We start from the raw sequence: 25,814 nt of genomic DNA, 5'->3' as shown, positions 1-25,814 counted from the left end.
TCCAACGTTTGACCACGGCCAAACAACGAAATCCAACGTTTGACCACGGCCAAACATTGAATTCCAACGTTTGACCACGGCCAAACATTGAATTCCAACGTTGGACCATGGCCAAACGTTGAAATCCAATGTTGGACCATGGCCAAACGTTGGAAATCAATGTTTGGTCCGTGGCAAACGTTGGTTTCCAACGTTTGGACCGTGGTCCGAACGTTGGTTTCCAACTTTGGCCATGGTTCATCTTTCGGGGGACATTTTTCAGATTACGCAACAAATTCTAACATTCGCTACTATTAAGTTAATACGTCAATTAATTCAACTATCGAATAGAATGAACGATGCGCAAAAAAAAATTGAAAAATTAAGCAAATGATTAAGTTGTTTACATACCGTTGAATCGAGATCCGACATATTGTTAATTGTTGTTGTTGTTGTTGTTGTTTTTTGTTTTTTATTTAGTTGAATTTGAGAGAATTTTTTTTTAGAGAGATAAAGTGAAAAGGGCATTCATCGTCTTTTTTATGAAAAACGTCGTCGATATTTACTAAAACGTCGTCGATATAAATCAGCCCCCTTATTTAGCAATACTCTTTGCTGATGATTGGTTGGCTGAGTTGGGTTTTGTGGTGGAAGTTTATTTTGTTTGGGAAAAAATGTAGATATTTTTGTTGTGGTGTATTTTGTTTGGTATTCAAAACGTGGTAGGTGGATTGCTGATTAATTGATTGTAACCGTTTTAAATTACCAAGTTAACATTCCTTATTTGGCCCACAATATTATCAAATTATCCTTATGCCTATTTGATATTTAGGCAAAATGACATTATATACCCCACCTATCAACCCACAATTACATACCCCATCTATTTTTTCCCTCTTTACCCTTACTTCTTCTACTTTTTCTTAAATACTTCCCTTTTCCCTACGTTACATTTGGTGTGGTACGGAGGGAGTATAAAAAAGTTTGTCTCAATTATATTTGTCTTAGGAGAGACCAATTGTTACTAGATTAGTGAGGATTGAGGAAATGGATAACGGACATGGATTTGTGATTTCCCATACGGGTAATTACTAATCTAATGACCGGAAAGTGAAGCAGTTTCTTCGATTACCCGATTTTAGGACGGTCGGAAAAGTGGGTACTTGAGTTAGTTAGGTTCTCAAGTGGGTTTACATTACTACATTAGTTAGCTTGTTTCTTACAAAGTGTTTTTTTTGCAGCTGGAAAGAAAGGTTTCTAGTGTAAGCTCATAGCCTGGAAAGAAAGGTTCCTAGTGTAAGCTCATAGCCTGTTTTGCCAAGGCATGAGCTCTGTAGTTACAGTCCCTGCGAACATAACTAAAACACAAACAATGAAAGACAGATGAAATAAGAGAAATGTCATGTAAGATGCCCCTAATATGGTGATGCTTGGTCTGCTTTCCCATCCATTGCGTCAATAGCAGAAGACAATCAGAGGAAACTTCAACGAGTAGTATTCCTACCTGTCGTGCCCAGGAGATGGCCTCCTTTAATCCTAGTGCTTCAGCTTGAAGAGGAGATTCAGCCCGACCATAGAGAAAACCTTCATATCTAATTTCCCCTTCAGGCCCAAGTACAATCCATCCATAACCCGCAAGACACGATTTTTTCCAGCTGGCGTCAACATAAATACGTACCATAAATACTTTGTTTCTTACAAAGTAGGACATTCACATTCACATTCGCATTTCTTCTTGTATGAACATACATTGTTAATATCACAAGTATGAAAATTTGTCAGATGCAAATGATACTTCTGAATTTCTCAAAATATTCTTCGAGTTGTTCCAAATTCACAAACTACAGAAGAAACTATTCAAGCGTGGCTATGAATTATTTCGGAGATTTCAAACAGAACTCCTAGACATCTAAACGACGATGAATATCAGACAAAAATAACATCTACCTCCCTAGATTCAAATTGGCTTGTCAATAGCCAAGGTGTTGACAATCGACTCCTTTAATATTAGCATCGAAGTGTAACTGTCACTTCCACCATATAAAATCGACATTAATTCCAGAAAACAAAATATTTTTACACGATGGATGCCCTCACTTATGTAAAGAGATTCTCAAAATGAAAATCGCACCAAGAATTGCATTGAGTAATTGGAAAGTAAAAATAACAATAATCGCAACCAATTACGGCAGTTAACAAATACAAGCTTATGATAAATACAAAAAACTTAAAATCATAAACCTGAAGTATGATGTTGAAGCCATCAATTCGCAATAGCTGGTTCTTGTTGCAATGAACTAGGAAGACAAGGTCTCCATGTTGTCCCGTGAGGGCTGTCCATAAGAGCGATCCCCAAAGCAGCCAACTCTTTCCTGATTTCATCAGATTTCTCGTACTCTTTATTCTTCCTTGCCGTATCTCTCTCTTCAATCTTTTGCCTAACTTCGGCTTCAGACAACTTGGCGCGCTTCAGCGCCATTTCTTTTAACTCGTGCACTGCCTGTCGAGGGTTAAAAAAAAAGGTTCAATGAAACTTTAGGATAGATTTCCAGCTGCATGTATTTGATCCGAAAATGGGAAATTGCTCTTACTTCTAAATAGCTCGATGGCATCAACCCTAGAGTAGCCAAGACATTTCTGACAGTCTTCTCTAAGGCTGCTAGAGATTCTATTCGTAATTCACGCTTCTTCCCCTGAAATACCAAATATTTATAATAAAGAGATTAATTCAAGAAATTGTCCAAGAAATATATGGAATGATGGGCAGTACCATATGAGACAGTCCTATTGTATGAGACTCACCCATATGGAGAGTACCAAGCAGAAAATAATACGTATTTACATAATATCTAATTTGGCGATCTAATATTTTATAATGATAAACGGACATATTTGAGTCAATAGTTGCTCAGCTTAAAATATGCGCGTTATTATTACAAACTACGTCATCAAATTGTCGAAATAAAGCCGCGCGCTATATATTCAATGACTTGGACTTATTGTCAACAATTTGACTTTAATGATGAGACCATCCTAACATGTAATGAAACACGGGAAATGTACAGACCATGTTAAGCTAGAATCATACTAACCTTACGAGTATGTATAAAATCATTAACGGTCGTCAATGGATCAGAAAGTGCACCGAGAACCACATTGGTATGAAGATCATCTGACATTGAAATGAGGAAAGAATTCTGGAAATCGCTTATGCGACTGGCAATGTCTTGGGGTACAGTCTCTTTGAGACAAGCTCTATCGTGCTGGAGTAAAACATCTTCACAATCTTGTAACGTCTATGTAATGGATGCCATGACACCAAACATGTACCAAGAGCAAAAGGAGATTACTACTCCGTATATAGCTTTAGCATAAAACTAATACGCTGATTTAACTTGGCTTCCGCAGAGTGTGTTTTTAAACAAAAAATTAACAGGAATAAACTCTGCTCAGTAGCAACAGCATTACCTCAATGCTTCAAGAGCTCATGCATATGGAGATCATTAATGGAAAAGTAGATATGAAGGTAGGATCATTCTTGTTTATAAATTCAAGGTGATCCTTGCAACATTATCTAAATGTTTTGGTTTTTAATGCTAGATTGGAGGAAGGAGGATCACTCTTGAAAAAGATGTTGCAAGGATTATTCATAAATGCATAAATTCAGGGCGATCAAAATGCATCTAAATGAGCATAGAAGCCAAAATACCTGGTATATATAAAAGAGACGTTCTGAGGCGGACTCTAGCGACACATCAGAGTAATTCACTGGAGAACGATAATGGGTGCTCATCAGAAAGAGTCTTAAAGCAAGTGGATGATAAAGTTGTATAACCTGTGAATAGGCGGAGTTGAAAAAGGGCGCACATTAATATAAACATTGAAGAAGAATAACCATGTAGATGATGAGGAAATTTGGGGTCATGAATAATAAAAGGTTATAAACTCATAATAGTTAAAGAGCTGGAGATTATATCCAATTCTTTTACCTGTCTAATTGTGAAGAAATTTCCGAGTGATTTGGACATCTTTTCTGAGTTAATAGTGACAAACCCATTATGTACCCAGTAGCTGATATTACTTTCTCGACATGCAGCACAACTTTGAACAATTTCATTTTCATGGTGGGGAAACATAAGATCCATCCCGCCACCGTGTATATCAAATGAGTATCCCAAGTATGCAGCGCTCATAGCACTGCATTCAATATGCCATCCAGGTCTACCAGGTCCCCATGGACTCTCCCAATATGGCTCTCCTTCTTTGGCAGACTGCAAACGGTAGCACACATTTCGTAAACAAAATCATAGATCACCATGCATCTAAATAATGTAAATGCAGCTCATGTACAGGGAATACATTATGTCTCGAAGTCTACCAGAGACGGTGTTTATCACGGAATATTTTAGGCTTCAAGTAAGATTATACGACTTTATAACATAAATATGACATGATAATACAGAACAGGAGCTTACTTTCCATAAAGCAAAATCAGCTGGATTTCTCTTTCTGGAGTCCACTGCAACTCTTTCACCAGCTCGATTATCCTCTAATCTTCGACCTGACAAGCGTCCATAACTAGGGAACTTCTCCACAGAAAAATAAACATCTCCATCCACACTGTAGGCAAAGCCGTTATCAATAATCTGCCAACGTATCAAAATCAGAAGACCACATGCAGGGAAAAAATATCAACTGACACCAGAGAAGGGTCCCAGAAGTAAAATCTCATGTTTATGCAGTGCAGACTTCCTTTCAGCTCACCACAGTTAAGCTCAACTGAAAAGTATATAGTATATATGCATATTATCTCACGAAAAAAAACTAATTACCTGTTTAATCATGTCTATAATTTGGGGTATGTGATCAGAGACACGAGGTTCCACAGAAGGAGGTAAGCAATGAAGATAAGCCATGTCTTGCAGGAACTCATTGCAAAAACGTCTGCTCAAAGATATTGGATCCTCTCCCAGTTCATTGGCTCTAGCTATAATCTACAGAATTCCAAAAGTGCATACTCAGATGTCCTGTCAGACACGTATAAGAAAGTCGGTACATGGCTTGAAAGCATACATTTAGAACATGTAGCAACAACGTCAAGAAGAAAAAACATTGACCGACAATCAAGCATTTATAGAAACAGCTATCAAAGTCTTGAGAAGCAGCGCCGAGCAGGTATATAATAAGTTTAGTAAGACATGTGCAAGATAATCACAAGTGAAAGCCATAAGGAAGAGGCAAAAAAGAATACTATTCCTAACCTTGTCATCCACATCAGTGAAGTTTCGGACATAAAAAACTTCATATCCTTGATGCTTGAGATATCTGTAAATAAGTGCAGTACAATTTTATGATCAAGAGCTAGAATGTCAATAAACATGAAACAATTAAACAAAAAATTCTGAAAATTGGGAATATACATATCATGTTATGAAATCTGCAAACGTTCAATTTATAAAGAGAATTATTTGAGACTGCAGTACATAAATACTCACTGTGTTAACACCGAATTTGAATTCAAAATATATTAGCTAGGAATGAAGAATGATAATAGGTTGTCTTTCAACTCCCCTATTGGATACTCGTCTATTACATCAGTTAAAACACGAGTCCAGAAAAGCTATGATAGCACATTTCAAGCTAAGTAATGATCACAAAGTATCAAACTATCAACAACTACACCCAATTCCAAGAGGATAGTGAGTCGACATTCATAACCTAATATGTAGTAAGTTCCTGTTCCAAGTATCAAATTATCTCTCGATTGCTAACCTGTATTATGTAGTAAGTTCCTGTTCCAAGTATCAAATTATTTCCCCTCCCTGCAGCTTGCAGGAAACTTATTTGTATCAACCATCTATTTATCGCCTCATGTGCTCTGAATTTGATATACTGCGGCAATGACTTTCTACAGGCTTGGTGTACAGAAATCCAATACAAGGTGAGACTGTTTTAGCCTTGGAATATCTAAGTGTGATGTTTGTTGTCTCTGTTTCAAGACCATTTCCATTATTTTAGATTTTGAGAATACTGCTGCTTAGTTATGAAATTTTTAGGATAAAATGCACGGGATCTACATTAGTTATTGACTAAGTGGTGGTACTACTTTGGCGCCTCGTGGAACATCTCAAACTTTCCTATTTGATAGTTTGCTACTTCCTCGTTTTAAGTCTGAAAATTCCGGTGGCCACCGCCCACCCCTTTTAAAAGGGCAGCCTGGTACACAATGGCGTCCCTGCTAGGCGAGGGTCCGGGAAAGGATCCCGCCACAAGGGTGTAATTGGGGCAAGTCTTCATTTGCCATTTTGGTAAGAGGCCGCTCCAAGGACTTGAACCCGTGACCTCACTGTCACAAAGCAACACCTTAACCGGTGCGCCAAGGCTCCCCTTCTCATTCATCCACATACATTACCAAAAAAAAATGAAAAGCATTTCAACAAAGAATCAAATTATGATACCAATACCACATTCAATAGCCATATGGCAGATTAATTCGCCAGCAATCAAATCACATTTGATAGAGAACGATAAGCCGTCGATAGCATACTGAACTTGTATCACAAAATCTCATTAACCCATCTCCATCAACTGAATGAATTCTGGCATATGGCTATTGAATGTTACCATTTTTCCATACTCTACAACCAGTAAATACAATCCACCTCAATCCATCCACAATCCACATACTCGCTTCATCTCAATCGTTTGTTTACCTTTTTTTTTGTGTGATGGGGTATTTTAATCAAAGTAAACAAATGATCGGGACCGAGGGAGTACATTATTAGAATCAACCAACATTTCAATAAAAAATTATCAAATAGAGGACAGTATCATCTACCAATCACAAAAACAACCAAAACCCAGAAAAATTAGCAACATTAAACACTAATATAACCAAAAACAAAGAAAATTTATGCAATTAAAAATAAAGGGTATACCTATGGAGAACATCAAAGGTAACATAGGCTCTAGCATGACCAATATGACTGAAATCATAAGCAGTAACACCACAAACATACATGCCAACTTTACCCTCAACTTTAGGCTTAAATAACTCCCTTTGCCTACTCATTGTATTGTACAACCATAACTCTTTCTTGCTTTCACCCTCTTTTGTGTTTTCGCCATTAATTGGGTGCTTAGAACTTATGGTACGAACCCTTTTGTTAATGATGGAATTGAGGGGTAAATTGGGGAATCTAAGTGGGGTTTTGGAGGTAGAAAGAGGGGAGAAAAATGGGCGTATAAATGGTTTGCAACATCTTAATAAAGCCACCATTTTTATTTGCGCAAAATTGATTGAAAGAGGAGGACGGGTGAAATTTAGATTATGTTTTCATGGTGGAAAACTAGACGAGCATGTGTGCGTTCTAATTTCTGCCCTCCTATTATCTCAAATTCTCAGGTTCGGGGTTAGAACCTAAAAGTGGCCCGATTTAAGTTGACCCGACTTGATGATGAAATCATGCATTTTTTTTTTTTTTTTTTTTTTTGGTGTACGAAGGACCGGCATTTTTAAAGTCCCCGGTGGACCGATAACCGCATGATTTGCGCAGCCTAGGGTTCGAACACGGGACCTCTCAACTCCTGCCCATTGGCAAGCTTTGAAGGTTAAACCCGATGCCACTAGACTCGCATCACTTGGTTATGATGAAATCATGCATTCCAAACCTGTAAAATAATTTGACCCGAGACCCCAACGATAGAACTTGAATTTACCGGAACCAAATTACACATGAGCCGACTTGAAATGACCCGAATTTGACCCATGCTTTGTTACTCTCATAATTGACTCGGCTTGAAATGACCCAACCAAAATCATCCCCATAAACATGACCTAACTAATTTGGAATATTATCTAGAAATTGCCCAACACTCTTTTATAAAAACGGTTGCTTTGTAAAGCAATTTTATAAGTCAGATTTACTACTACGGATTACAAAGTAATAATTTTGCTTTTACGAGTGTTCAAACAATAATCCAATCTAGTATGTCCCGACAACGCCCGACCGGCCTTCACCCGATACGAACCCACAATAACTATCCCAAAACGAGGTTTTTTTTTTTTGGTGCGAAAGAGGGGCAAAGCCCCGAAAATTAACTACTAGCTATTACACGGGGAATAGCTACCCAAAAATATCCTCCCTAAGAATAGGGCTTAACTCACTAGGAGGAGAATCTAAATGCGTAATTAAAGTACTAGAATTGACTCCCTTATTAGCCGCGGGAAGTCTGCATAATTTCTTTCTTCCCTATAAAGAATGTTAAGAACGATCCTCCAAATGGTCCCCTCAGCTATCAAATCTTTGCATCTTTTAACAATGAAATAACCCAATGTTATTGATAATATCGTCTATGTGACTATGTCCTATCTGATCCGACGGACCCGTTTATCCGACTGACCCGTTTAGGAGGACTAAACTACACTCCTCTCCTTGAACAACAACAAAAAAACTCCGGGATTAATTTCCCTCTCAAGATCCGTAATGAGCAAATCTCAAACTCTGGAAAACACATAATCACCAGTTACAGTTCATCAGATTATACTCCAGTTTCTTACTGTAAGCTACTTCATCTCTCCCTAAGATCTGAACCCCCAATTAGCTCTCTCTTTTCTGACCTTTACTGTTCATCACACATTAACATGATTACCCTTTTGTATTATTTAACTTTTCAAAGTCGGGTTTTTTTACTTTTTTTGTATATGATCATATTCATATATTGCATTTTAATCATCATAGTTGGACATCACGAATTCTTATTTAAGACGGGAATATCCGTCTTAAGCTTCAAACGAGTCTAATAGTATTGACATTTACAACATAAAGTTGTGTGATTTTTTGAGCTTTCTCCTTGGCTGTTTCATCACAACAATGGCTGCCCAATGCCCAGTATTTAATTAGTTGTAGTTTGGGTCTTTTGGCTTCTTTTATATACAATAACAACATTTCCCCAGTGCCTCAATGGCTCTCTCTAATTGCAGGGTAAGGGAGATTGGATGTACGCAGCCTTACCCTGTGTTAACAACACAGAGAGACTGTGTCTGTTTTGGCCTTTTATGTGTTTAGTTATAATTTGTATGATATTCTAGACTGTTGTTGGTGGTGGTGGTGGTGGGTTTTTATTACTTAATTTTCCTTATTATCTACTTGCTCAGGGTTCACTTTCTGATTAGGTTTTATTTGATGGAGTCTGATTTTCAAAGAGCGGTCTCATTGCGGCCAAGCCGTAGGGTAGACCGGGATGCTTTGATTCAAAGATCTAAGGGTGAGTAGTGAATTGTCTTCTATTTGCATTTCGGTGATCTGATTGATGTTACATACTTACCTATATATTCAGTGGAAGACATTATGGTTATTTTCTACTTGTTGATGTAGATCCTGAAGGAGGGTTGTTTTCGCCTGGAAGGTTAACATCTGAACATCCATTGAAAATGTTATGGAAGAAAGGGTTTATTCGGTTGCTTCTTGTTGCGGGAGTGGTTTGGATGCTGCTTATTGTTTTTGTCCTATTATTCCATATTTGGTCTTGTCAATCATCTGTAGCCTTCTTTTCAGGTATGATTAGGGAGTTATGAGTTGCGTTAAATTTCTTGATTACAATTGATAGTTCGATTGTCATGTGTTTGAACTTTATAGTTACTGTCATTGTGGTAGTAGAGCTCTGAAAGTACTCTACCAGCTTAGTGTTGATGCATGTGGAGTCTTGTGAATCTGTTATTCTAGAGAAAAATAGCTTATGAATGGACTTGTGATGAAGAATTAGGTGGGTACCCCGTTGCTGAGAGGCCGAGGGCTAACTACCCACAAGGAAGGTTTTGTTGTTGCTTTAGAGTCAAGAATTGACTTGACAAACGCCGGGGGTTTTCTCTAAGGTATGAGTGAGTGACATACTTTCGCCGCGAAATTGTTTATTGGTGAATATAATGTAGAATAGGGATTGTTGGTTGCCGAACTAATCTCTCTCTTTGTAAAAAGGACAATACATCATGAAATCGGCGTCTAATATAAGGGCTTTGAGGGTAGTGTAGGATTTTACTGAAGTAGAGGTCAAAGAGCTATCTTCTTGTCTCTTGCTCAGGCAAGTAAACACTATTTCATGAGGGAGAGGAAGGAAATGCTCTCTTCAGCTTATGCTAAGTACCCATGAAATTATTTGCATATTTTCATTAACATAGGACTTTCTTTGTACTTAGGTGTGATTTGTCGAAGAATTGATGAATTGAACTTTTTAATACGTAATACCACACGTCCTTAGGGTTTGCTCGGGTTGAGGCTAATTAGTGAAGCAAACCCTTACTGTTCTATTTTTCATCACAATCCTTTTTTGATTTCTGCTGAACCTTTTTTCTGTTTAAAGTGCAGTTATTTGTAATAGAGAGGGCAAAGTATTCATCGTTTTAGACTCGATGGGATTTGTGCCAAAACCACCACATCGTAAGCTTCTGTACCTGCTTTTTTCTGAAAGCCAATTTTTGCTGGTAACTTCATTGACAATTACCTAATTGGCATGCCCTCCTGGTTTCAGGATGCTTTATTCCTGTGGCTGATGATCCTGATGCAATAGTTATCCCGGAGCAGAGGACTCCTGACACAATTGTGCTAAATCTGACTTATATAGTGGAGGATGAAGCAATAGATACCATATCTGATTCACAGCCTTTATTTGGTGGGAATATAAGCTGGTCACAACGAGAAGAGAGTTTTAGATTGAAGCCGACAATGAAGGTGAACTTCAGTAGAAATATATTTTGTTTGGTGAATTGTTTTGTGCGCTTTGTGAAAGATAGGTCCATCTTTTTCGGAATAAGCATAGACTTATGACACTAGGCACAACGCTGAAAAATGTTTCTTTCAGCTCTCCTGAACTATTGTTGCTAGTAAACCAATTCTGTGTGCCCAATATATTCAATCAGGATTCAGGAGCTCAGGCTCGACCTTAGGTAAGTATGTATCCCTAAAAAGACATCCTGCACAGTAAGCCTTTGAACAATCAGCATCATTTGTAAAATGCATATTATGGCTAGCAGCTGGCTCCTGAATTTGGCCAGATCCCATGTTAAACGAGGTGTCATGAAGAAATTAAAGTCTACACGTAAATAAAATTTCTTGGTAAAGGGAAAATAAACAATTGGTAAGACACAAAGATAACATTTTCTTTTGTGTTTATCAGGGTAGAGATAACTTGTTCATAGTCTATTATATCGATGTCACAATTGTACCATACACACCACATGTCCACAGGATTTGACATAATAAATCTATTGGCTATGACAGAATAGAGACATGCTGCCTAAAATATGCATTGTATTTCCTTGTTTTTTAAATTACAAAGGAGATTTGTTTGGATGTACATTGAGGAGAGAAGGGAAAAGGAGCAAAATGGACAAATGTTGTTTTACATTAAAATCTTTCCTATGTTGGAAAGATTTTAATTTGGCTTGTAGGAGGGAAAATTGATCCCTCCATTTCCCTCTCCTCGAAATCCTTGCAATCCGACTTGCTAACCAAAAAAAGGATTTTGTCCCTTTCTCTCTATCCCTTCATCCAAACAAGGGTTAACTCGGTCCATTATGAACACACTGAATAATTGTTATTCACGATTCTTTCAACTGTGTTCGAAGTTTACACACTTTTCAGTGCTCAGCGATTGTTTCAATATTTCAGGTGCATTGTGGGTTCATTCATAATGGCGGGGGCGATATGGATCCAAAAGACTTGGAGTACGCCAAGAAGTGTAGATTTGTTGTTGCATCTGGCATCTTTGATGGATATGATGCACCCCATCAACCTTCTAATATCAGTGCTCGGTCAGAAAAACTCTTCTGCTTTTTAATGGTGGTCGATGAGAAGTCTTTCAGCTTCATCAAGGAAAATGTTAGTGTACGGGTGGATTCTGATGGAGGCCATTGGGTTGGCATTTGGCGTCTCATTCTTCTGAAGAATCAACCATATGACGAACCCAGACGAAATGGCAAGATTCCGAAGATAATACTGCATAGGATGTTTCCACAAGCACAATACAGCATTTGGATTGATGGTAAAATGGAGCTGATAGTTGATCCACTGCTAATGCTTGAGAGGTATATAATCCTTTCAACAAGACTTTCTCTCTCTTTTTTTCTGCGTGCGTGCATATATGTGTGTCATCTTCATATTTGCAGTGAAAGAAAACGAGGCTGTTGCTTGAATGTAACATTTGAAAAGAACCAGGGATTGTTGTTGAATTCTTGTATAGATGTACGGTGTAACATTTGTGGTTGTGTGTGTGTGTGTGTCTGGGGTAACTATTTTCATTTCAGTGAAGCCAAAGATTCACTATTCATTGGATTTTGAGTATAATGGAATAAAGTAAATTACTAGCATACAAAACTTTGCTCACATTGACTTGGAAGTCGATCAACGCAAAATCCATTGTGGATCATTCGTAAACAATCTGTCTGTGCTTCTAACATGAGACAGGTGGCGTGCATTGGGGTGGTGGTCAAAAGGATTGTGATATGCATAACCTGGTGTGATAAACAGTCAAATGATTAGTGAGAGATTTTTCTTCTGGGAACCTGTAAATCATGTGCTGCAACTTTCCTATAGAAATGTATTTATGATAGTATGTATCCCCTGCAGATACTTATGGAGGGGTAAGCACACATATGCAATCGCTCAGCATAAACACCACCGTAACGTATACGAGGAAGCTGATGCAAACAAACGCAGAAAGCGATATGCTCGACCACTTATTGATCTTCAGATGAAAATCTATCGCTATGAAGGAATGGAGCCTTGGAGTCCATTGAAAAACAATCCAAGTGGTAAGAAAGGAAGAATGTCATGTCTTTGTCTCTCTTATTTTTTTCGTTTTCTGCTCAGGGTCCATACATATTAGTCCCTCCTATTCTTTGGAAAAGCACTTGTTTTTTTTTATTTGGTTCATTCACCGGAAGTGCACTGTTTCTATAAATGGCAAAAATGAACCAATAAAATGGCTCGTATATCCTCCTCATTTAGCTAACCCTACTCCTTATTCTCGCACCTCCCTGTTCTCCTTCTCAGTCTCAAGTCCATCCATCAAACATCACCAGACACTATACCCACCAACTGGTTTAAGGGTGCTTTACTGCTTTTCCGGTGAATGGGAGGCAGTACATGATATGCTTTTCAAAGATATTGTTTCCCTCTTAATTTCCATTTCTATGTTATACTCGTGGAATTAGTTTGAAAGTCCTTCCCGAGCTAAGATAGCACTAAATTGTCTTGCTTGGTCTTCAGTATTGTTTATAGCCTTGTAGGAGCCCCAGAGATAAATGCCAATGTCGTGTTGCTGTCAGGATGTAGAACTAGAACTTCGATACATCAACATTACTAATTGAAACCAGAAAGTAATTTTAAAAATGCTACATTTTCAAAACTGTCTGAGGTTGTCTTAATCAGTTGTGATTTGTGAGACACTTATATAAGATCAGATTCAATATATTTACGAGTAGCTAATAATGGTGTAAGTTAAATGGAGCGCGCTTACTGAAATGCGTGTGTGGGAGTGTCTCCTACGAGAATTTGTGTTAATGTAATAGCATCTTGATTATTTGTGTCCTGACATTTGCTCATTACAATGCAGACGTGCCAGAAGGAGCAGTTATCATTAGGGAGCACACACCATTGAATAATCTATTCAGTTGCTTATGGTTCAATGAAGTTCATCTCTTCACTCCAAGAGATCAGTTAAGCTTTGGCTTTGTCGTTTACAGGCTAAAAGATCAGTTCAAGTTTTACATGTTCCCTAATTGCGAATACAACTCTATTTTCGTGTTGCACCCTCACACTCGAGAGCATTCTTCCAAAGTAGAATGGGTCAAATCTCTGGACGAGTTTAAGAAAAATAGTGCCTTGAGAGAAAGTCGAGGAGGGTTCGGGTTGTGGACTGCCTACCCCGCCGATCTTAGTCAAGTTGTCTTGCCAACAGTTGTACGAACATCAAAAGCTGGTTAATGAAATTATTTTCCTTGTTTTCTTATCTCCTGACTTCCTTTAGTAAATGCATTTTTTTTTCTATTCGCGAAGGTATTTCTTACATTTGTGAAGTATGACAAACGATTCTCGAGTACTAATGCGGTCAGGCCCTTTCAAAGAAATTATTTTTCTTTGTTTCCCTAGCTTTTTTAAAGGAGACATAAGAACTAGTTTGAATTTAGACCAAGTATATCACTATTCAAAATCTTTATCAGCTAATGTAGTTGATGTTTCTCCATTTTTCCGTTAGTATGAAAAGGAAAAGAACTCCGTACTCATCCATACTCCATACCAAGTACGGAGTATGTCACATGGAATGAGTATATCGACACAAATGAAAGAACTATGGACAACACTGAGGCTAACATTTATCCAATTTTTTTTTTTTTTTGACAGTTTACATTTATCAATTTGTTCACGATGATTTGTTGAAAAAAAAACAGAATAGTAGTTAATTCACTTGTATCAGCTAATCTAAAGACACACATACCCAACTGTAGAACTGCAAAACGTTGCCCCTCTTGTGTTGCTCAACGTTACATATCCCACATTGGAGGAGTACGAGAGATGACTCGTCACGACAGATATAAAAACAAAAGAAAACAACAGTAATAGGTACATACCTGGACGAGGTCAATGGGCGATCAAGAAGGTCCATTGCCTAGGCATGTGGTCCTTATTGCACTCTGAAGATGCACATGCCTAAGATCTCCCCGGTGTGGGAGATTCTACGTCATTATTTGTTATAATGGGGGCCTGCGTTCGCGCGGCACCTATCCAACTTAAAGTTAAAATCAAAACGACATATATGAAGTTGGCTAGTGACATTACAATTGAAATACCGCAAAATTTTATTTCAGACGGGCACTTTTCCCGTCTGAAATAAGACCGATAAAATATTGCCATTTTTTAATAAAATGTAAACGGTGAATCTATAAAATGTTATCATTAGAGCTGTCACTTTTTACCCTGAAAATAGTGGGAAAAATAATGGTAACATGTTATCAGAAAAATACAAACATTTTACTGTCAAATGATAACATGTCGGTCTTATTTCAGACCAAATGCAATGGTCTGAAGCAAGACGCACTGAATACATACCCACCAACTCTATAGGCTGCAACAAACGACTCAGGGATTGTGTTCTCCGGAAGAACCGTCCTCTTTACGTCTAAAGACAATCTACCAAATGGAATAATTATACACCTTTTTCTTTTTATCATCCGAGAATTACTAATGTCGCCTAAACAAAAGACTAGTTTACCCTTTACATTAATCTCATTCTCCGCACACCTTGCTCAAAACATCTTAATCTCCATCTCTAACACCAAGAACATTTTGCATCTAGCTAGAAGAGCATTGACAACAACATAATCTAGAATTGAAACCAAATATCATGCACATAGGCACATAGCTATCCAACTTGGATTTTCTGAAAAATTGAAACCAAAGAACAAACTTAAATTTGATAAATCGTTTTTTAGCGATGTTTTAGAAATTCATATAGCCAACAATTATCCTCAATTATTTAAGAAACGAGAATGTTGCTCGTTGGGTAGCTATAAAGTGATGGTGTTGTTCGTGTGATTTTTACGTAACTGCCACGATCACGATTTACGCGAGACACGAAGCTGAACATGGTCAGGTCGTGTGCCCTGAACGAACGAGCAGTGGTCAGGTCGTGTGTGCCACACGAACATTCCTTAGTTGCGTCATGTGCCATACACGCAGGGGCGAAGCCACCTAGTAGCAAGGGGTGGCGGTCGCTACCCCAAACTTTAAAAAATTGATTTAGAAGACGGATTTTTGCTACCCTAAATATTGCTGAATAGCTAATAAGAAAATGTTATCTCATTAAATGTACAATAGACACTGTGGTTCAATGGTAAAAGGCTTTGGTTCCCAACCTAATACCCTATGCTCGAATCCTGCTACCTGTGCATACACGATCGGTTTATGGTGATGCGTGTAGTAGGTTTTGACTTTTGATGAATGACTACCAAAGTACAACGAGTTGGAAACAGTTTGTTGATGTCGTTTAATGAGATGATTAAGATGAAGATAAAAGGCTTTTGTTTTATATCAGATAATTACATTATCACTTGAATAATTTAGTTTTAATGATGATTTTCAATTTGCTAATTTCTGGATTTCATGAAGAAAAGATGGAGTGGATTTCTTTATGCATGATTTTTTACTGAAATGTTAGATCTTTTTTAATATGAACTAGTATGGATCCCGCGCATACATGCGCGGTATTCATAGATCTTTTACTTACTTTATAATGTATTATTTAAGATTTAAAATTGACGTATTATTAATTTTTCATATTTTAATATGAGAATAAAAAATTGAAATGAAAAATTAATTAAAAGAATAAAGTAAATTCATGAAATGTATATTTTAATGAAATTTTTCATCACAAAACTAATGATTTCAATTTATAAATTATCTCAAATAATTTTAAAGTTTTTTTTTTGTCAAGAAATTAATAATATAAGTTCCTAATTTTTTTATACGAACTAAATACTCGTACTTGGTAAAAAAAAATTATGCGAAACTAATAATATCAAATTTTTCGGTTTTTCATATACAAATTTTAAATTTATACCAGTTTTGTTTTATTTTTAAATTAAAAGATTATAATTTAATTAAAAAAAATTATAATATTGTATTGTATTTAGCACAAAGACCAATGAAATGCAAGTGGATGTCTAACAAAGTAATATAATATTATCATTTCGTCCACTTGCACACTACCTTTTACATATAAAACTTACCAAAAGTAGAAATAGATAACAATTCACTGATACACCTTAAAATGGAAATAGATAACAAATGACCAGAACGGATGGAGTATATCTTAACTAAAAGATAATAATTTAATAAAAATAGAGTTTTGTTTCCTTATTTAGCCAACTTCTTTTTGGAAGGAAAACTATTGAAAATTTTTATTCTCTTAGTAGTAAAAAATAAAGGGGAATGCAAGTTGAAAAAATATTATTCCCTTTTTAAATGTCATAGAATTATTTATTGTATGAAATAAATCAGTATACCTAGTCAAAGATAGGATATAATGAAGCCCAAAGCCCAATATAGAGCAACTCATTTAGGCGGGAAAACTTGAGAATCTCTTATTCTTTTAGTTTAAGGGGGATTGATATCATCCTTGCTGAACTGGGCAATTTTATTTGATTGATCTTAATCATCATATATACTTTAGGGGTCGAACTTTTTGGCTAAATAGTGTTATTAGAAAATTAATTAGACTTTTAGGGTTTATTTTAAACTATTTGGGGTGAATGGGTCCACGTTATCGGTTTATTTTATTTTTCCAGTTTTTAGCTGAAGCCGCTGAGTTCCTTAGTGGCTTATATCTTATCATTTTAAGTTTGTGTAATGTGTGTTTGCTTGTACTGATATAGTAACGCCGCTAGGAAACTAGACGGCTTATCCTCTTTCTATTTTCTAAAAGTGAAAAAAGCTGCAGCATGCATGTGGTATTGAAGTCGATTATGCAAAACTTAAAAAGCCGCCAAGAACTTGGGCAGTTTCATTTCTTTTTTTTTCCTTCTAAAATTTATATTAGCTGTTCGAAAGTGTACACATATAAGCTGCTAGGATCTTTAGCGGTTTTATATAAGACTATATACATCAATAACATTTGTAATGTGAGTGTTGTGAATATAAAACTAATATTCTCACCATTTTATAATTTTTCTACCTCAATGACATTCACTCTCAATTTGTTCACTTTATCAATAATTTTATCATGACATTCACTTTTATTATTATTATATCACACCTTTTATATCTCTAATAATATTACCCATTAAGTAGTTGACAAGTGGCAAAAAATGAGAAATCACAATGTCACAGCCTAGTGTTGCAGCATAACACAATGTTGCGATTTTTTTTCCATCAAGGCTTATTTTATTATTACTTTATGATGATTTTTTTTTTGTCTTCTTTTGGTGAATGTTATTGATAGACATAGTCTAAAAACTGGAAAAAAAAAGTGATGACGTGAACCCACCGGACCAAAATAGTTTGAAATGGATCCTAAATCCCTAATTAGTTTGCTAAATAACCCCAATTATCCAAAAAATTCTTAGAGGTGTAATGAAGATTTTAAAATTAGAGATATTGTCAAGGAAGAAGAAATCAATAGGGGCAAAAGTGGAAATGTTGTGTTAAATTTGGGCGATATGTAGTAAAACTCGGGCGATATAAAGCAGTACCCTGTAACGCCCCCGAAAAGCAGACATGCAGCTCAAAATAGTTCTTTTTATTAATAATAGACAGCAACGGAATTATAGGGCCACTGCCGTATTTCCCATCTGGAAAATACAAGGCTATTACAAGTATAAAGATAAATACACTTTTTAAAGATAAAAAACTAATAACTCTATTACATATTCATCCTATTAAGTCATCTGAAAATCCTCACACTTGTTCTTCCCCCGACGCTTGTACCTGAAAAAGAATGAAAGTAACGGAATCAGCCAACCACATGCTGAGTATGACTCCGATCACCTCCACCGGCCCTACTTACCTCCATTTTAATATTTATACTTCTTCCTGGTCGAACAAGGATTAAAAATAGGTCACATGAACACAGTCGAATAATAATTATTAAATAGACATGCACAACCTGTCATTTCAGCATGTAATAACTCACTTTACAATTATACCGGTCTACCATTACTGAATAGAGAGACATTACAGAGTAGAAACTCCCCTAGGCTAAGCCCTCCTCCATGTACACAGGATCCCAGGTCTAAGACCCGTGTAAACCCCCTGACACTTTCACCAGTAATAATCAGAACCTTATAGTTCACATGGGGCAGTGCCCCCTTCCATGTACACAGGTTAAATTTGTAATGTCATCTCTCTTCCGTAATCGTATTCCGAATGCTACAATTGGCCAATGATGCATTATAAAAACAGTACCCTTATCACAATCATATATTCATAAGACGGTAACTAATATAACATGTGAGCAGTATAACATTCATAAGATGAAATTAAGAATGAAACTAATGTAACATGTTATTTCTAATATCTTATTTCGAATGTAAACAATTACTTATATCGACAAAGGGTCCCGAAATCATACCTTATTTATAAAGCGTCTCTCTCATAATTCTATTCGTATTAAGAAGCACTCAAACCCCTTTCTATTTGTATCTTTGGTCTCTTCTGTTTGAGTTCCATAAAAATAATGGTGAACTGGGGTGTATTTATAGCCTTCATGAGGCGGTTTACAAATACTAATTGATATCTCCATGTCTATCCTATCTCCTAGCTACGTGATGATTAATGAAATGGATAAATGCATTTGTCATGTACTTACGTAGTACGTACTCAAGTTTACTTTGCCATCTTATGAAAACTTAGGTGCTAAGTAATGTTATACATATCTAAGAAGGTAACAAGTCTATCTATTCAAAATATCTCATATATAAGACTAATACATGATATGTCTTAGGCAATATGATACGTCTGTATAACAAGTTCGTGTATATTATTTTCGCTATTTATTTTTTTTCGGGTCATTGCATACCCTTATTATAATGACTTAAGTATAAAGAGTACGGTCCTCCGGGAGGACACAATAATTTTTCCCCAACAAATATTACCTTCAGAATGTCTTGATGATATGGTGACATTGACGTGCAAGATTATAAAAACTGTAAGTCCAATTCCATGTATGCGAAAACGATATGGTAATACAGTTTTAGCTACATGAATTTCCATGTATACGATACAATTTCTTTGAAGCAGTATTCGGTCCGGTTGGGTAAAAACAAAATCAAATATACAGTTTCCCATGCGGTTTTTAAAAAAAATACACACAAAAAATATCTCACATAAACTAAATAATTAAAGCATAATTACATTAATTTTCCCATTTTGCTTTTTCCTAATGCATTTGTATTAACATTGAAAATCTTGGTTATTTAAACATATATTATGTTATTAATTTAAGTTTATGGTGTTCAGTGTCAATGCTTAGCTTAGTCTCCCTAATCACATATTGATGGAATATATACTAACAAACTTAGTTACGGTCATGGAAGGAACAAAGAATTATGGAAAGAAGGGCTCCGAGAGTTGGTGCTTGAACCCAATATGCAAGGCTTCTGTTTTTTTTTTTTTTTTTGAAAGGATTCATTGTTGTAGTTGTCTTGGTTTTTTCAATTTCTTGTGAACTTTTATTTGTGACTCTACTCGCTGTAGGTCGCCGGGTTTTACCCTTTCTTAATAAAAAAAAACAAACTTAATTAGAAGTTAGTTAGGGGTTGTTATTCCTACTTCAAGTCGGTTTAACTCATGATATAAAAGCATGAGTTGTTTCATACATTGTACTTACACTATTCATTATAATCAATCAGAATAATTCATACAAGAACCAAGAAATTATGATGAGGCAGCCAAGTTTCCTGAATGGCAAGCAGCTATTGCAGCAGAGTTCAAAGCCTTACAGGTCAATGGAACCTGGTCTCTTGTTCCTCTCCCCACTGGCAAGAAGGCCATATCTTGCAAGTGGGTCTTTAAAGTCAAACACAAATCAGATGGTACCATTAAAAGGTACAAAGCCAGACTAGTAGTTAAGGGTTTTACTCAGAAAGTGGACATTGACTACAATGAAACATTTTCTCCCGTTGTGAAACTGACCACCATCAGGACACTGGTTGCAGTTGCAGTCAAGAAAGGTTGGCAGTTAAGTCAGTTAGATGTTAATAATGCTTTTCTGCATGGAGATTTACACGAGGAGGTCTATATGAAAATCTCTCCTGGTTTAAAGGTTTCTCAACCAAATATGGTTTGCAAGCTAGAAAGGTCCATATATAGCCTCAAACAAGCTTCTAGGCAATGGAATGCTAAGCTTAGTCAAGCATTAAGAAAGAAAGGATATCAGCAGTCTTTAAATGATTATTCTCTTTTCTCAAAGAAGACAGATGGCAAAGTTCTTTACCTAGCCATTTATGTTGATGATATACTCATGATTGGGGACAATACTCAAGAAATTGAAAGCCTCAAGCAATATTTGGATGATGCATTCAAAATCAAGGATTTGGGTAGCATCAACTACTTTCTGAGAATGGAATTCACCGGAGTTAAGAGTGGTATGGTTATAACACAAAGAAAGTTTGCTACTGAACTACTTAAAGAATTTCATTGTAATCGCACAAGGCCTGTTAATAGCCCTTTGTATGCCACACTAATATTAAATGTTGATTCAAGGAATCTAATAACTAATCTAGCAGACTATAGAAAAAGTGTTGGAAAACTAAACTATCTTACAAACACCAGGCCTGATATTGCATTTGCAGTTCAGTTACTTAGTCAGTTCATGGCATTCCCAAGGGATCAACACTGGTTAGCTGCTCTCCATGTATTGAAATACATTTCCAAAGACCCTCCAAGGCATTCTCCTGAATACTTCAGCATCTTATCACCTTGAAGGTTTATGTGATGCTGATTGGGCAACTTGTCCTAAAACCAGGAGGTTTCTAGTCTTTTTGGGGTGGATCACTTATCTCCTGGAAATCTAAGAAACAACCGATTGTGTATTTATCTTCTGCTGAAGCAGAATATAGGTCCTTAAGAAGACTAACTGCAGAACTAGCATGGTTGAGCAGGCTCCTCCATGAACTTGATGTCACTAATATCCTACCCATTTCTGTCAAGTGTGATAGCCAAGCTGCTATACACATTGCCAAGAACCCCGTCTTCCATGAACGCACGAAATATATTGATCTGGATTGTCATTTCGTGCATGAGAAACTCCAGGTCGGTCTCATAAGTCTTTCATATGTTCCTACCAAGCAGCAACCGGCCGACATCTTTACTAAAGCCTTCCATGAACCTCAGCAAAATCTTCTTCAGACCAAGTTGGGTCTGTTATCACACCCTCCAACTTGAGGAGTGATGGAATATATACTAACAAACTTAGTTAGAAGTTTGTTAGAAGTTAGTTAGGGGTTGTTATTCCAATTTCAAGTCGGTTTAACTCATGATATAAAAGCATGAGTTGTCTCATACATTGTACTTACACTATTCATTATAAACAATCAGAATAATTCATACAGTTTCTCTCTCTCAATACTACAATCTAATCAAATCATAATCATGATGAACTATCAAGTTCAACACATATAGTATAGATAATTTCATGGTTATTATTTTCAAGATATTCACAAAATGATTCATTTGATTGTTGCGACCTTAATTTAATATTATATCGCTAATTTTTTGAACATTCATAAAATCAAATTTTACTAAATTTGGGTTAGTAATTTGCTAATTTTTGTAAGAGTAAACATGTTATTATTGTGTTACACGTATTTAACGTGAATGCCAAAAATTGAACATTCGAAATTTGTATCCAAGCATAGGAAAATCAGATATATGGTAATCCTGGTATACAATCATCGGTTTGAGTCAACAATTTTTTTTTCCATTGAGAACATTTTCATCCAAACTAATCCGAACTCAAAGAAACCCAAGTCACTTCTGAGCTCTTAAGCAATGAGTATACCTACAGTAATGAAAGAACCAAGTCACATCTGAGCTCTTAAGCAATGAGTATACCTACAGTAATGAAAGAACTATAGCAACAGTCAAGCAAACATCTATTACAATTTCATTATCTTTTTCGGCAGGAAACATTTTTCTAATTTGTTCACGATAATTTGTTGAAAGAATAGAATAGTAGTTAACTAATTTCAATCAGCTAATCTAACGACATCTATATCCTAGCCGTAGGACTCTAGAACGCAGCGGCTCTTGTGTTGTTCAATGTTAGATATCCTCATATCCCACATCGGAAGAGAACAATAGATAACTCGGTACAGAAGGTATAAAACCAAAACAAAATATCATTTTTAAGTACTTACCTGGACAAGGTCAATGGTCTATCAAGAAGGTCCATGGCCTAGACATGTGGTCTTCATTGCACTTTGAAGATGCACACGCCTAAAATCTCCACAATGTGGAAAAGTTTACGTCATTATTTGCTTTAGTGGGGGCCTGTGTTCGCGCGGCCCCTATCCAACTTAAGCATAAAATTGTTGGCTATATTGACTACATATACTTGCTCAATTCCATTGAATTGTATACGTTTGTTTTAGAGGCACTATTCATAAGTTAGAAGATAAATTTGATACATTATTTCAATTTTCCTACTTGCAATAATATGGGTCTACGCACATTGTAGAACGGGGCATGAAAGATTGTAAGCACCACCCGATGTTGCCAAAATATTTACGAGTACAATTTTGTTGCTAGTTCGTGACCGATTGTACTTTTTATCATTTAGCATTAAGCAATGAAAACACATCACCATTTGAAATAAGAAAATTACGGAGCAAGAGCGCTTTGGCAACCAGTGAATGTCCTATTGTAGACAATCAGTACAATCCTACCATAACCACATCTACGACAAGTACAAAAGGCATCATCCTTTGTTATATGAGCTCGGATTACCATCTGATTAGAAGACTAAAGAAATAAATAAAATAAACCAAAAATAAACAAAGATAAAATGAACAGGGAAAAAGGGAAAATTCAATTTGCTAATTTCTGGATTTCTTGAAGAGAAGATGGAGTGGATTTCTTTATGCATAATTTTTTTACTGAAAAGTTAGATCTTTTTTAATATGAATTGATATCATTCTAGCTGAACTGGGCAATTTCATTTGATTGATCTTAATCATCATATATACGTTAGGGGTCGAACTTTTTGGCTAAATAATGTTATTTAGCAAATTAATTAGACTTTTAGGGTTGATTTTAAACTATTTGGGGTGAATGGGTCCACGTCATCGGTTTATTTTTTTTTCCAGTTTTTAGTTGAAGTCGCTGAGTTCCTTAGTGGCTTATATGTATCATTTTAAGTTTGTATAATCTGTGTTTGCTTGTACTGATATAGTAAAGCCGCTAGGAAACTAGACGGCTTATCCTCTTTCTATTTTCTAAAAATGAAAAAATCTGCAGAACTTAAAAAGCCGCCAAGAACTTGGGCAGTTTCATTTCTTTTTTTTTTTCTTCTAAAATTTATATTAGTTGTTGGAGAGTGTACACATATAAGCTGCTAGGAACTTTAGCTGTTTTATATAAAAACTGGAAAAAAAAAAAGTGATGACGTGGATTCATTGGACCAAAATAGTTTGAAATGGACCCTAAATCCCTAATTAGTTTGCTAAATAACCCTAATTATCAAAAAAATTCTTAAAGGTGTAATGAAGATTTTAAAATTAGAGATAGTTGTCAGGGGAAAGAAATCTATAGGGGCAAAAGTGGAGATTTTGTGTTAAATTTGGGCAATATAAAACAGTACTCCCGATGCCGTTTTAAAAAAAATACACAAAAAAAAATAGGGATGTGGGATATTCTCTCGTGTACCCCTGAACTTTTTCGTTTTCTATGGTGTACTCCTCGTTTTTCGCAAAAAAACTTTGACCGACAATAATTCTCTGTTACGAGTTTAGAAAACGGTAATTTTTTTTACAAACCAATTATCTCGTCAAGGCCTTCAATTTGGAAAAAAAATTCACCGCTTTTTGAACTCTTAGCCGGTAGTTATGGTTGGTCAAACATTTTTTAACGAATAAAATTTGACCGACCATAATTCCCGACTACGAGTTGAGACGTCGGTGACTTTTTTTTCAAACGGAAGATCACTTAAAGACGGTCAATTTGGAAAAAATGTTATCGTATTCTGAACTTGTAGCCAAGAGTTATTGACGGTCAAAGTTTTTTTGCATGAAAAGAGGGGTATATCATAGAAAATGAAAAAGTTTAGGGGTACACGAGAGAATATCCCAAAAAAATATCTCACAACAACTAAATAATTAAAGCATAACTAGTTTAGATCCCGCGCAATAAATGCGCGGTATTTATAGAATTGAGATTTTTATATTACTTAATTAGGTTAGACCCCGTACATTAAATACACGGCTTATAATTTTTTATTTTTATTTTACTAAATTAGATATATGATAGTGGTATCTCATTAGTTGTTTATTTTTCTCATCATTGCATTTTGCTTTGAGAAATAAAAAGTTGAAAGTGAAAATTAATTAAAAGAATTGAGTAGCATGTTGAAATGTATTTTTGTAAATAATATCTTTTTTATAACGCAAAGTTAATGATTCAACTTTATCAATTGTCTCATTTTTTTGTCTCGAAAATAATTAAAACGGTTTATAATTTTGTTTCATACATAGTATCTGAGTCAAATCATTTTTAAATAATAAAATCAGTAAAATATTTGATAAATCATAGTTTGATACAATTTTTTTATTAAAATATTTTAATTAAAAGATTATAGATTAGAGTTTAGTAAAAAAAAATATAATTTGATGAAAAGATTAATTTTAATGAAAAGATAATATGTTAATGAAATAAATTATTATGATTATTAGTTACCTTATTTAGAAAAATGCTTTTTGGAGGGAAAATTTGTGAGGTTGCCTATTCATTTAGTAAATAGGGGATTACATTAATTTTCCCATTTTACTTTTTTCCTAATGCATTTGTAATTGAAAATCTTGGTTATTTAAACATGTATTATGTTATTAATTTAAGTTTATGATGTTCAGTGTCAATGCTTAGCTTAGTCTCCCTAATCACATATAGTATAGATAGTTTCATGGTTAATATTTTCAAGATCTTCACAAAATGATTCATTTGATTATTGCGACCTTAATTTAATATTATATCACTAATTTTTTGAACATTCGTAAAATCAAATTTTACTAAATTTGGATTAGTAATTTGCTAATTTTTGTAAGAGTAAACATGTTATTATTGTGTTATACA

At 35.6% G+C, this 25,814-nt stretch overlaps 2 protein-coding genes, 1 long non-coding RNA gene and 2 other non-coding genes across 8 annotated transcripts; 3 read left to right on the top strand and 2 right to left on the bottom strand.

Moving 5' to 3' along the window:
• Positions 1–1,964: 1,964 nt before the first annotated feature.
• On the bottom strand, positions 1,965–7,358 carry LOC141599562 (cysteine--tRNA ligase, chloroplastic/mitochondrial). 2 transcript variants are annotated; one of them, XM_074419605.1, is made up of 9 exons: positions 6,918–7,358; positions 5,241–5,304; positions 4,812–4,973; positions 4,455–4,625; positions 3,969–4,250; positions 3,689–3,814; positions 3,072–3,275; positions 2,571–2,672; positions 1,965–2,479 (listed from the first exon to the last, which is right to left on the bottom strand). In XM_074419605.1, the coding sequence occupies exons 1-9, from the start codon at positions 7,256–7,258 to the stop codon at positions 2,243–2,245; spliced, it is 1,689 nt and encodes a 562-aa protein (XP_074275706.1). In that variant the 5' UTR covers positions 7,259–7,358; the 3' UTR covers positions 1,965–2,242. The 2 variants fall into 2 exon arrangements, with proteins under 2 accessions (XP_074275706.1, XP_074275707.1); XM_074419606.1 differs by lacking the exon at positions 6,918–7,358 and having other exon boundaries at positions 4,812–5,006.
• Positions 7,359–8,391: 1,033 nt separating this feature from the next.
• LOC141599560 (putative hexosyltransferase MUCI70) lies at positions 8,392–13,988 on the top strand. Of its 3 annotated transcripts, none has more exons than XM_074419604.1 (8): positions 8,392–8,540; positions 9,137–9,246; positions 9,357–9,536; positions 10,339–10,415; positions 10,507–10,706; positions 11,646–12,061; positions 12,603–12,787; positions 13,591–13,988. In XM_074419604.1, exons 3-8 carry the CDS (start codon positions 9,418–9,420, stop codon positions 13,959–13,961), a joined length of 1,368 nt encoding a protein of 455 aa, XP_074275705.1. In that variant the 5' UTR covers positions 8,392–8,540; positions 9,137–9,246; positions 9,357–9,417; the 3' UTR covers positions 13,962–13,988. The 3 variants fall into 3 exon arrangements, with proteins under 3 accessions (XP_074275705.1, XP_074275703.1, XP_074275704.1); XM_074419602.1 differs by having other exon boundaries at positions 8,394–8,540; positions 9,155–9,246; positions 10,344–10,415; XM_074419603.1 differs by having other exon boundaries at positions 8,394–8,540; positions 10,344–10,415.
• Positions 13,989–14,597: 609 nt separating this feature from the next.
• Positions 14,598–14,759, top strand: LOC141604268 (U1 spliceosomal RNA). Its single transcript, XR_012525980.1, has one exon. It is a non-coding gene; the product is annotated as a U1 spliceosomal RNA (small nuclear RNA).
• A 3,490-nt stretch (positions 14,760–18,249) lies between these two features.
• Positions 18,250–19,175, bottom strand: LOC141602587 (uncharacterized). Its single transcript, XR_012524544.1, has 2 exons — positions 19,102–19,175; positions 18,250–18,458 (listed from the first exon to the last, which is right to left on the bottom strand). It is a non-coding gene; the product is annotated as an uncharacterized LOC141602587 (long non-coding RNA).
• Positions 19,176–22,880: 3,705 nt separating this feature from the next.
• LOC141604269 (U1 spliceosomal RNA) lies at positions 22,881–23,042 on the top strand. The gene has a single exon (XR_012525981.1). It is a non-coding gene; the product is annotated as a U1 spliceosomal RNA (small nuclear RNA).
• The last annotated feature ends 2,772 nt before the right edge of the window (positions 23,043–25,814 follow it).

Source organism: Silene latifolia, chromosome 9 (assembly GCF_048544455.1).
Source record: "Silene latifolia isolate original U9 population chromosome 9, ASM4854445v1, whole genome shotgun sequence".
Lineage (NCBI taxonomy): Eukaryota > Viridiplantae > Streptophyta > Magnoliopsida > Caryophyllales > Caryophyllaceae > Silene > Silene latifolia.
The sequence above is the reverse complement of the archived record's forward strand: the minus strand, read 5'-3'. Positions and strand labels throughout refer to the sequence as shown.

What these genes read in the sequence shown, in the direction of transcription:
- LOC141599562 (XM_074419605.1), bottom strand. Translation starts at nt 7,258, where the DNA reads ATGGTGGCTTTATTAAGATGTTGCAAACCATTTATACGCCCATTTTTC. An exon ending in TTATAGACATGATTAAACAG is followed by an intron (nt 4,626 to 4,811) that starts GTAATTAGTTTT and finishes ATACGTTGGCAG; the next exon opens with ATTATTGATAACGGCTTTGC. An exon ending in CTGATTTTGCTTTATGGAAA is followed by an intron (nt 4,251 to 4,454) that starts GTAAGCTCCTGT and finishes TACCGTTTGCAG; the next exon opens with TCTGCCAAAGAAGGAGAGCC.
- LOC141599560 (XM_074419602.1), top strand. Translation starts at nt 9,165, where the DNA reads ATGGAGTCTGATTTTCAAAGAGCGGTCTCATTGCGGCCAAGCCGTAGG. An exon ending in TTTGATTCAAAGATCTAAGG is followed by an intron (nt 9,247 to 9,356) that starts GTGAGTAGTGAA and finishes TTGTTGATGTAG; the next exon opens with ATCCTGAAGGAGGGTTGTTT. An exon ending in ATTGAAAAACAATCCAAGTG is followed by an intron (nt 12,788 to 13,590) that starts GTAAGAAAGGAA and finishes ATTACAATGCAG; the next exon opens with ACGTGCCAGAAGGAGCAGTT.